This window comes from Helianthus annuus, chromosome 10, assembly GCF_002127325.2.
Source record: "Helianthus annuus cultivar XRQ/B chromosome 10, HanXRQr2.0-SUNRISE, whole genome shotgun sequence".
NCBI lineage: Eukaryota > Viridiplantae > Streptophyta > Magnoliopsida > Asterales > Asteraceae > Helianthus > Helianthus annuus.
In genome coordinates, this window is record NC_035442.2 from 42,977,019 (window position 1) to 42,989,105 (window position 12,087).

The 12,087-nt window shown below is 40.7% G+C and overlaps 1 protein-coding gene across 1 annotated transcript; it reads left to right on the forward strand.

Moving 5' to 3' along the window:
- Positions 1-10,118: 10,118 nt before the first annotated feature.
- On the forward strand, positions 10,119-11,795 carry LOC110882393. Its single transcript, XM_022130424.1, has one exon. It carries the CDS (start codon positions 10,119-10,121, stop codon positions 11,793-11,795), a length of 1,677 nt encoding a protein of 558 aa, XP_021986116.1.
- The last annotated feature ends 292 nt before the right edge of the window (positions 11,796-12,087 follow it).

Genomic DNA, 12,087 nt, shown 5'->3' on the forward strand with positions numbered 1-12,087 from the left:
TAATTTTTGTAACAAAATACAAAGTGTCGGAGGTTGGTTTTTGTAAATAAAAATGGGTAAATATATATTTAGAATATATATATTATACTAGAGCACTTGTGTGGGTACTTGTTTATTTTGTGAGATAGTTATATTATATTAGGGAAAAATCATATAACTTAACAAGATACCTTGACGATAGAATTGTGTGGTACGTGGTAGAAGTAATGAGTAAATAAACCGTACGTAGGATACGTGTTATGCATGAGAATCTGATTGTTATTTATACCTTATTAGGACGTGCTTGATTTCCTGATTATTAGAGTAACTAATCTAACCGAGCAAACCAAGGTGAGTTCACACACTTTCTAAGGCATGGGATTCTCGGTGGATTGGGAATGGGTTAAAGAATTAAAACGAAACCTACATATCCTCCTTGGGTAGGATATGTACCGCCATCCTCCATAGGTAGGATGCCAATATTAATCCTGCGTATTCTCCTTGGGTAGAATACGTACGTTCGTCCTCCTTGGGTAGGACAACAACCTTAAAACTTACTAGACAAAACTCTATCATTAAGTCCCTCATTTTATATCGATTTAATCACCGAGGCCAATGGCGAGCGGGTCATTAGTTAATAGCGCTATTAGGTTTAACAAACCTCACACCGTGCCAGTCGGACGGGCGTGTACTAATGGACTATGGCAAACTGTCAATGATGATAGAAATTAACGTAGGGCATAACTTATTTTCGTTAGTAGTCGATATGGTAACGGTCTAGTGGTTCACATGGGGAAGCCCCCACTGATTATGGATATGGTTTGGGTAATAAAGAAACTGGATAATCATATTTTCAACGATGGGGTAACCCCCACGGCAAGTAAGCCAGCAAAAGACAAACCATGTTTTCCGAAACAACTTAAAACTAAACAACCAACCGTGAACTCACTCAACTTTGTTGTTGACTCGTTGTTACATGCCTTACAGGTTGCTAGATGCTTATGGAGCTTGCACGAGGAGGAGGTCGTTGTGGGATACGGACTGTTATGTTCCGTGCTTAACATTTAATCCTTATGAACTTATTAAACTTACGTTTTGGACTTTAAACTTAAGAACTATGGAACTTATGTTTTGGATTTACGTTTTGTGCTTCCACTGTTTAATTTGAACATGGTTAACTTTCTTTTGGTCACCAACTGTATTCTGGTTGGTTTTATTTACTTAATTACGTTGTTCAATATGATTAGTGGCTCGATCCTGGTCATGTCACGCCTCCAAGCGGTAATACTCCGCATGGTGGATTTTAGGGGTGTGACAGATTGGTATCAGAGCCATTGGTTATAGTGAACTTGGTTTTAAAAAGAGAAAAGCTTTTTGATGAAACCAGACTATAACCTGTACAGTGCTCAACGATCTACAATGACGCTTCGCTTCACGTGCAAGACTCGACACAATAGGTGGTATGATTTATGTTATATTGTCGGTTAGATAGTTCACACTGTGCATTAATTAACGTGATAATTGCTATTTGAACCTTGTGTGCTTACTCTCTACTGTCGTCCCACACTTACGCACTTTCGCGACACTTTTCTCATTTACGTTGCTTCATTGTGAAGATCATGAACGGACGCGGAGGACGTATCAACCTAACTCAAGCCCAGTTGACGACTTTGATCAATGAACGAGTTGCTGAGGCACTCGCAGCTGTCCCTGCAGGAGGTATAACCTGCCATATCAACCCATCTTAGGACGTTTAGATCCTACCTTCGCAAACCAACCCTTGTGCTTAACCTTGTCTTTTATTCTCGCACGACAGGTCAACCTGCACAACCTCCTGTGTGCACGTTCAAAACATTCATGGATTGCTGACCTAGTACTTTCAGCGGCACAGAAGGAGCTGTAGGCCTTCTTCACTGGTTCGAGAAGCTCGAGTTTGTTTTTGAGATGTGTGAATGCCCTGAAGATCATAGGGTGAAATTTGCTACTGGAACACTCGAAGGTGCTGCGTTAACCTGGTGGAAAGCACAGGTTCAACTGCTTGGGCTGGCGGTTGCTAATGCCACCCCATGGAACGACTTCAAAGAATTGATCAAAGAGGAGTACTGTAGCCGTGGCGACATCCACAAGCTAGAGGTGGAATTCTTCAATTTGAAGATGACGGGGTCTGAGATCGAGGCATACACAAAGAGGTCGAACGAACTAGCTATCTTGTGTCCCACTATGGTGGACCCTCCCATCAAACATATTGAGCTATACCTCAAGGGTCTTATACCAGAGATTCAGAGTCACGTGACTTCAGCTAACCTGGGTACCATTCAGCAAATCATCCGGTTGGCTCATCGTCTCACTGATCAGGCAGTTGAACAGAACAAGCTGCCCAAGCGTATCAGCGCTACTACTACTGATGCTCCCAGTGATAACAAGCGCAAGTGGGATGGAAATTCAGGCAAGGGTTCTACTTCAGTTCAGTCTCAGTCCCAGCAGCGAAAGACAGATGAGTACAGGAGCCCTGGTCAGCAGTCTTCTAGGAATCAAGGTCAGGGTGGGTACAAGGGAAATCACCCTAAGTGCAATCGATGTAATTTGCACCACGGCGGGCAGTGCCACAAGGGTCGTTGCCTGAGGTGTAACAAGTTTGGTCATGAAGCAAAGGATTGCAGGAGCACGCGACCAGCAAATCAGAATCGCCAACAACAACAACAAGCTCCACAGAACCACCACCAGCAGCAACAGCAGGGCAATAAAGGATGCTTTCAGTGTGGTGCTGAAGGCCACTTTAAGAGGAACTTCCCCCAACTGAACCAGAATCAGAATAACAACAACCAAGGAAACGGGAACAACAATGGAGGCAACAACGGGGTAACAATAATGGCAATGGCGCCCGAGGTCGTGCCTTCGTGATTGGTCAGGGTGATGCAAGGAACGATCCCAACGTGGTGATGGGTAAGTTTCTTCTGGATGACTTCTTTGTTACTGTTTTATTTGATTCGGGTGCTGATACTAGTTATGTGTCCTTAAAAGTTAGCCAAATGCTTAAGCGCACTCCAACACTTCTGAACACCAAACACGCGGTAGAACTAGCAAATGGTAAAAGTCTTGAAGCCACACACATAGTTAAGGGTTGTAACCTCGTCCTGGCTGGTCAGACCTTCTCTATCGATCTTATTCCTATTGTTCTGGGTAGTTTCGACGTTGTTATTGAGATGGATTGGTTATCTCATCAGCAAGCGAAAATTCTTTGCAACGAGAAGATTGTCCGCATCCCTCGTTCTGGTAAAGAACCCCTCGTAATTCGTGGCGACAGAAGTGGTGCTATTGTGGGCATCATCTCTTTCCTTAAGCCCAGAAGTGTTTGCGAAAGGGACACACTGCTATTCTAGCCCTCGTTTCTGATACATCCTCGGAAGAAAGGAAGATAGAAGACATACCTATTGTACGTGATTTTCCTGAGGAATTACCTGGTCTTCCGCCTCATCGTCAAGTTGAATTTCAAATCGAGCTAGCTCCTGGAGCAGCGCCCATAGCTCGAGCACCTTATCGTCTAGCTCCATATGAACTTGAAGAACTGTCCACGCAACTACAAGAACTCTTGGAAAAGGGTTTCATACGTCCTAGCTCTTCGCCTTGGGGAGCTCCAGTATTATGTGTGAAGAAGAAAGACGGTACCTTCAGAATGTGTATTGACTATCGTGAACTCAACAAGGTGACCGTGAAGAATCGCTATCCTCTTCCACGCATTGATGACTTATTCGACCAGTTGCAAGGGTCGAGTTTCTATTCCAAGATTGACCTAAGGTCAGGCTGCCATCACCTGAGAGTCTGAGATGAGGATGTCCCTAAAACGGCATTTAGGACTCGTTATGGGCACTACGAATTTCTGGTTATGCCTTTCGGATTGACGAACGCACCTGTTGTCTTCATGGATCTCATGAACCGAGTGTGCAAACCTTACCTGGATAAATTTGTCATAGTCTTCATCGACGACATCCTGATCTATTCTAAGAGTCAGGAGGAACACGAGCAACACCTGAGGCTTATTCTGGAACTTCTTCGAAAAGAGCAGTTGTATGCCAAGTTTACGAAATGTGACTTCTGGCTTCGCGAAGTCCACTTTCTAGGCCACGTGGTAAACAAGGATGGGATTCATGTGGATCCATCCTAGGTTGACTCGATCAAGAACTGGCCTGCACCCCATACACCAACAGAAATCCGTCAATTCTTGGGTTTGGCAGGATACTACAGAAGATTTATCAAGGATTTCTAGAAGATTGCGCAACCTCTCACATCACTGACTCAGAAGGGTGTCACCTATCGTTGGGGTGATGCACAGGAATCCGCATTTCAGCACCTGAATAATAGACTTTGTAGCGCGCCTATCCTCTCATTGCCTGAAGGCACATATGATTTTGTGGTTTATTGCGACGCTTCCATCCAAGGACTTGGTTGCGTGTTAATGCAACGTGACAAGGTCATTGCTTACGCATCGCGCCAACTTAAGGTTCGCGAAAGAAACTACACTACGCACGACTTGGAATTGGGAGCAGTTGTCTTCGCACTTAAGATATGGAGACATTACCTGTATGGTACCAAGTGCACCATTTACACCGATCACAGGAGTCTCGAGCATATCTTCAAGCAAAAGGAATTAAACATGCATCAACGTCGATGGGTCGAACTCTTGAATGATTACGAATGTGCGATCAAGTATCATCCGAGCAAAGCCAATGTTGTGGCCGACGCCCTCAGTCGAAAGGATACTATACATAAGCGTGTACGTGCGTTACAACGTACCATTCACTCTAACCTTCCCGCTCAAATTCGTGATGCTCAGGTTGAAGCACTGAAAGCAGAAAGCATCAGGGCTGAGTCCCTGCGAGGATCAAGGAAACGGTTAGAACAAAAGGGACGGCGCCTACTATGTTAACGGGCGCATCTGGGTTCCACTGTATGGAGACCTACGCGAGCTTATGATGGACGAAGCACATAAGTCTCGTTATTCAGTACATCCTGGTTCGGATAAGATGTACCACGATCTCAAGACTACGTATTGGTGGCCTGGTATGAAAGCCAACATAGCAACCTACGTCAGTAAATGCTTGACCTGTGCGAGAGTCAAGACTGAATATCAGAAACCATCAGCATAACAACCCTGAACCGACACCCTCGTAAGGCGTTGCCTTATCTTACGCGGGTCGTGAGAAAGTCAAGATCAGACCATATAAATAGAGGCCATCGGCTTCAGTCGAAACTCGTTCAAAAATCGTTCTTTCTCTCAAATTTTCATATAGTGGGCATTATACCCGAGTCTAATACACCCCTGATTAGCGAGGTTCTGCTACGATGTAAGTATTATAACCCCTGGAGACGTATTAGATACTCTGCCCGATTGATCTAGGGTTCCGTAACGGCTGTCGTGGTTCTGCCCGACGTAGTCGTTGGAATGTCGTCTCGGGGAGGGTATTACTAATGTTAAAATGGGTTATTATACTAACACACGTGCATTTGTGTAATTTATAGATTATTTTCAGGAAATCCTTACTGAAAACCTTAAAACAGCAATGTGAGTAATCCTATTTTTGTTAAATGTTTTTACAAAACCTTACATACTTTTCTATGTTAATAACAGTTATTGAGTATTTGTAAGAATACAATTATCATGGGTATGTTGGGGTTTTGTATACAAAATTTGTTACCACCTGGTCAAGGAGTAACATTTCCACAAGTCAGGTCTGATAGTACCTAGGTGATAATTGGTATAACTTGGAAACAAATGTAATTGCGGGATCGCCCTCAATACAGTTCACTGTGACTTTTTATTTAAACTTGATTAAACTGGGATTCACTCACCAGTATTTCCCACTGACAAAATGTTTTTAAAACGCGTTTCAGGTAACAAAATGTGAAAGCCAAATAGAAGCCAGCTGGACAGCACTGAAGGCTTGGAAAAGTGGCAATAAAGTTACCTAAGAATAAAATAGATGTTTTGTTAAATAAAATAGGATTTATTCCTATAAAAGTGTGTATACTGAAAACTTGGGTTTTACCCATGTATTTAATATTATAAAATATGGTGGTTTACTCTGATTCAATATTTCCTAACTACGGTCCTGATGAAAATTTCCGCTGCCAAATTGGTTAATAACGTGATACCACCGAAACTGGCTCGCGGCCGCCCGTTCCCGGGGATTAGGAATCGGGGGCTGTGACAGAAGGTGGTATCAAAGCTATGCCACTGATTCAGCCACAGAAGTGTTCTGCTGACATCAAAATTCAAAGTGTTAGGAAATAAATTACAGAAATACGTGCATAATTGTATTGTCTTGTTATGTGTTATCTGACTATCTGTTAGTTAACAGTATGAGCGACCAAGGACCATCTGACGCGTATCGTCAATTGTCTGGTTCGCCTAGGAGCGAAGGTGTAACGCCTCGCATTTTCAATCTTTCCATTTTTAGCAAGTCGACTTGTACTTTCTATTTTTGTAATTTGTACCTTCGTTGTATTCAATTTCATTTCCAAATTGTAATCCGAGACTTGAAATCATAATGGAAATGCATTATTTTTATCATATTCTTGTTATTATACTATGTTATGCACTTATTATCAATTTCATTTGAAAACAAGTTAAACAAGTTTAATCACGTATAATCAGTGGGAAGAGATCCTAATTTAAACTCTCAAATCATATTCGTATCAAGAGATTACCCAAAACCGAACAAAAACATGTTAAACGGATGCTAAGTTGGCAAATTACCCAAGAATGGGATAAAAACGGGCTAATACGTATTTTATCAGGTATTTTATCAAGTTAAACGAATATTTTAATCGATAAATAAATAATAAAATCAATTTATTAAATTAAATAATCCATTAAATTAACTTGATAGTTAATTATAATAACTCAGTTAGTTGTTTCCTTCCTGCCAGTTAACTTGGTTAAATAAAGGTCAGTTAGAATCAGTTAGCCCTGTTAGCTAAGTTATCGAAACTTCAGGGGCTAAAGTGTAAATATGAAAAATAAATGAAAAAGAATGCCCTGAAGCGGATTCGAACTCGAGTCGGTCGGGTCACGCGCACGCGCTTCGACCGGTTGGGCTACCAGTCTCATGCGTTATAATTTGAGATCTAATTAACTTTATACTTTAATTAAATGCTTAAAATAAATAGCTTTAAAAAGTGTGTCTCGGACGGGTTTCGAACCAGAGATCTCTCATCCAGTAAACACACACTCCAACCAACTGGGCCGCCCTCATTATTGTTATGAATTCCGGAACCCGTTATATTTAAACCCTCATTAAAAACGCTGAATTCAAATTTAACTGCCGGGTCTGTTCAGCTTCTCCGACCCTTGAGTTTGTCACCGGAAAACTTCGACCCTTCACCTTCGTAACTGAAGTGGTCCGATCGATCACCCTGCACCTCTTTATAACTCGACCAACCCTCAAAATTTTCGGTCCCTCACCACTCTCGACACAACAGCACCCACTTTCGAATCATTTGGAGTCGCCGGAGCTCACGTCGGAAGACTAACCGGAGTTCACCGGAGCCGCCCAAGGTTCGCGACGGTACCACGTCATCGTCGCAGTCTCATTCGAACCCCTCACATTCACCGGAGATTATCGGAGGAACCAAGCTTCGGAGTTACACCGGAGAAACCGAGTTCGCCGGAACTTCTCGAGTCATACCCACTGTTTTGGTATAATTTTCTCTTGTTTCTCTTTTTCTTTTCTTTCTTTTTGCTGTTCAAACTTGAAATGCCATTTAACACAACTTTAAGCTACTGTGTTTGTGAATTACTTTGAATGAAAGCTTTAAGTTTTATTTTTGTAAATTTATTCTTATCTAATTTTTCCTTCACTTGATTTTATTGTTTCAAAAATACCGAAACCGTTCGTTTTGGTTTTCAATGTTTTATCAAACTAATTCATATTTCTTAAAAGAAACTAGTGGAAAACATAACCACTTGATGTAGCCACATCTTTCTAATATGAGAATCTACGACTAAGTAAATTAATAGGTTTCACACCTATTATTCTCAATTCTTCTTTCATTGATAAATAAACACATTATTTATAATGTTTATTTTGTCAAGTTAACTGTTTCTTATAAAATTTAGTCTTTGTCTGTTTAGTTAAATAGTGTCTAATTAGTAGGATTAGATACCTTATTTATTTAACTAACTTTTTTTTGTTATTTTCATTTTCCTTATTTATAAAACCATTTAGTTTGATCATTCTTTTACAACATTAAATATTAATGAGGAGATCAATTATAATATTTAAGCAATCGTTGTTTAAATCATAAATAATTGAAACATTCTTTAACTTAAAAATATTAATGAGATCCCTATGTGATATTTTCATGTCTAGGTTAATCGCTCTCGTTCGTCCTCTAGGATTTCTTTACTCGTGCGTTATTTTACAAGAAAGCGCAACGCAATCAATGTGAGTATACATGACCCATTTTCTATTTTATCACATTTTGGGTGCTGTATGCATTTCTATATCAAACACACTATGTTAAACATTTTTGCACTCTCAATCCACATTTCATGTGAATCTATTTGACTCATGTTAATCACGTTATGCTACTGTTAAACATTTATGACTGTGTGTTCATTAACTTTGCAAGCCTCCGCTAACAATGGCAGCGCTGTAGGTTGAGAAACGCCCCTCCCATAATATTATGGGTATTGTTAGGTTTATTCTATGTTACTCATTTACCACCCTTCTAGGGTTAGGCTATGTTAATTGCGTTAAACTTTGGTTTGAACACATAGATTTCATCGTTACGAGTATAACTGTTAATATGAAATCATATAGTCACGTGGATTTGAGCATGTTAATCTATTTCAAACATATTATACTATTATCAAACTTGTATACTCGCCAACATGTTTTGTTGATTATATTTTAATGCATACTGCAGGATGAGGATTCAAGAGTTGAAGAATTGATTAGGATGGCTTAGAAACCCACATTACAATAAACTATGTTTGGTGTTTGTTATTTCCCTTTTATGACATTTTGTATGAAACTTAGCAATTTTAATAAATGAAATTTAATTATATTGTCACATTTAGTGTTATGATGTCTTTGAACAGTTTGTACGTCTCATCCCGATGTTTCCGCCATCGGTTGGGGTGTGACAGATTGGTATCAGAGCCATAACTATAGGGAATTAGGAAAAGTAGGAATACTTTTACCTAGTCTATAGTTTAGGAGCTTTCCCATTTATTTGTTGTTTATGACAATATTCCCTTCTCTCTTCCTTGCTTCCCTCTATTCTTTTGGACTTCTAATATACAAGCCTTTCCTAAGGCTAACACAATACGCACATGGAAGCTTTGAAGACACTCATGTAACAGAAATGATTCATCAAAACAGGGGTGATTCCCATATTTGGTGATGACTTTCATTCAGCTTAAATTTGATTTTTGCACGAAATCTACCCTCAAGTTAGGAGTGACATCCAAACCTTGATGGGAATTTCCATTTCATATTCTAGTGGACCCTCATCTTTGGATGAGTACCAACCACATCAGGGTACGATGTTATCAAGTTAGAGGTGAAACTCGCATCTTGTTAACTAGTCCCATTCCTTGATTTTCAATCTCGCCAAAGTTTCGATTTTCCCAATCGATTAAGGACGTGTAGTAACTGGAAGGACAAATACCGTTAGTCGCTCCTCGATGAGAGTATTTGTCTATTAGGCCAAAGCACGTCTCCTTAATCCGAAAAGGATTTCGATTCTCTTTGGAATAGTCTTATGTTACGTTCCGTGACAATCCATATTTTTATGATAAATCTCTTTTTATGTTATCTCAATTATTATGTGATTTACATTTGAGCGTTATCTTCATTTCAAGTTTGGGAACACGAATCACGTTATTATCGCAATCTAAAACAATTAATAATTACTCCATCGTGAACAAACTAAATTTATCTTGCTTTCATCATACATGATATTCTATGTGTAACATCATGTTATTCTATGTGCAATGCTATGTTATTCTATGAGAAACTATTTGACAATTCACGTGAAAAACAATGTGCTATGTGATGCGTACATGAAATCAATTTTCCTAAACAAAAACATTATGATTAAAGTCTCATCCATTTCTTGTTTTGAATTTCTAGATGTCGTCATCTCGCCAGTTCTCTCACTCTCCCCGAAAATCCAAGGCTAATTCCAAAAAGAAAATGATGACGTTCATGGCAAATCAGATTGCCAGAATCGTGCCAAAGATAATGTCTGAGATTCAAGCCTCCAGCACTCCAAATCATTCTGGTGATTCTCGCGTAGTTCAGCCTAAACCAGTCTCATTCAACTACAAACACTTCACTGCCTGTAACCCCAAAACTTTCACTGGGAAGGATGGTGTGACAGCTATGTTGGAATGGTTTGACAGCATAGAGGTCACATTCATAAATAGTGAATGCCCAGAGGAACTCAAGGTTCGAAGTGCCACTGGTGTTTTCCAAGCCAGGGCACTATACTGGTGGACTAACGAGAGAAACATTCGATCCAATGAGCTAGCCTACGCGTTGTCTTGGGAAGAACTAAAACAGCTTATGATGGAGGAATTCTGCCCTCCTCATGAGCAGCAGAAGTTAGAAGAAGAGTTCTGGACTCTCAAACAAATTGGAGATGAAAACCTTGCATACACTACCCGGTTCAAGCAGTTATGTTTTATCGTGCCTCATTTGGTGTTGACCACAGATCGCACCATTCGGAAGTATATTAATGGGTTGCCTCCTACGATGCGTGATACCATCGAGGCGGCTAAGTTGGATAACATTGAGGATGTGTATCGCCTCGCGGCAAGTTTGAATAATAATCGAGTTCGTGATAAACAAATCGCAGCAGCATCTAAACCTACACCCTCCTCAAAACCCGCTCATCAAATCACCCACCAACTTTACAACAACAGGGGAAAGAAGCGTGCTTACCAACCCCCAGTTTGCAACGCTGTTATACCAGTTGTAAACCCAAAACCTAACCCAGTGAACCCAGAAAAGAAGCAATACACAAGAACAAACCCTAAGTGCATAATTTGCCACTTTCATCACCCAACCACGAACCCATGTAGACACTGTACCTCCTGCAACCGTTATGGGCATTTGGCACCATACTGTCGCAGCAACCCTATGCTAGCCCAAAACCCAAAGCCAGCAAATGTTGTCAGGGCATGTTTCAAATGTGGGGATCCATCTCACCTACGACCTCAGTGTCCTCAATTAAGGCAAGATTTACAGCAGCAACCTCCACATGGCCGTGCATTCGTTATCAATGCTAAGCAAGCACGCAACGACAATGAAGTCGTGAACGGTACGTTCCTCATTAATAATTTGACTGCTTCTATTTTATTTGATACTGGTGCAGATAAATGTTTTGTATCTGTAGAATTTGAACCATTGTTAAAATGCGCACGCTCAAAACTACCTAAGTCATTCCCAATCGAAATTGCCAATGGCAAGTCTATTCGTATCGACTCTGTTCTTCGTAATTGTACTCTCACTTTGAATGATCATGCCTTTTCAATTGACCTCATACCCATGGAGTTGGGTAGTTTCGATATCATAGTTGGCATGGATTGGCTTCGAAAGAACCATGCTGAAATTGCCTGTTTCGAAAAATACGTTCATTTGCCTCTTCCATCAGGCGATACCCTACATGTTTATGGGGATCGACCTTCCAATGGTCTAAAGCTAATGTCATGCACCCAATCGAACAGATACTTACGTAAAAAGTACTTTGCCTTTTTAGCCCACGTAGTGGAAGAAAAGAGCAAGAGAAATTCTAGTTGTGTGTGATTTCCCAGACGTTTTTCCTGAGGATTTACCTGGTCCTCCTCCTCCTCGGTCAGTTGACTTTCGTATCGACCTTGTGCCTGGTGCAACTCCTGTTGCACGAGCTCCTTATCGCCTTGCACCATCTGAGATGCAAGAGCTTACCAGCCAACTTCAGGAGCTTCTTGACAGGGGTTTCATTCGACCCAGTACTTCTCCTTGGGGTGCTCCTGTTCTATTCGTTAAAAAGAAAGATGGTTCATTTCGAATGTGCATCGATTATCGTGAGCTCAATAAGCTTACTATCAAAAATCGA

What these genes read in the sequence shown, in the direction of transcription:
- LOC110882393 (XM_022130424.1), top strand. Translation starts at nt 10,119, where the DNA reads ATGTCGTCATCTCGCCAGTTCTCTCACTCTCCCCGAAAATCCAAGGCT.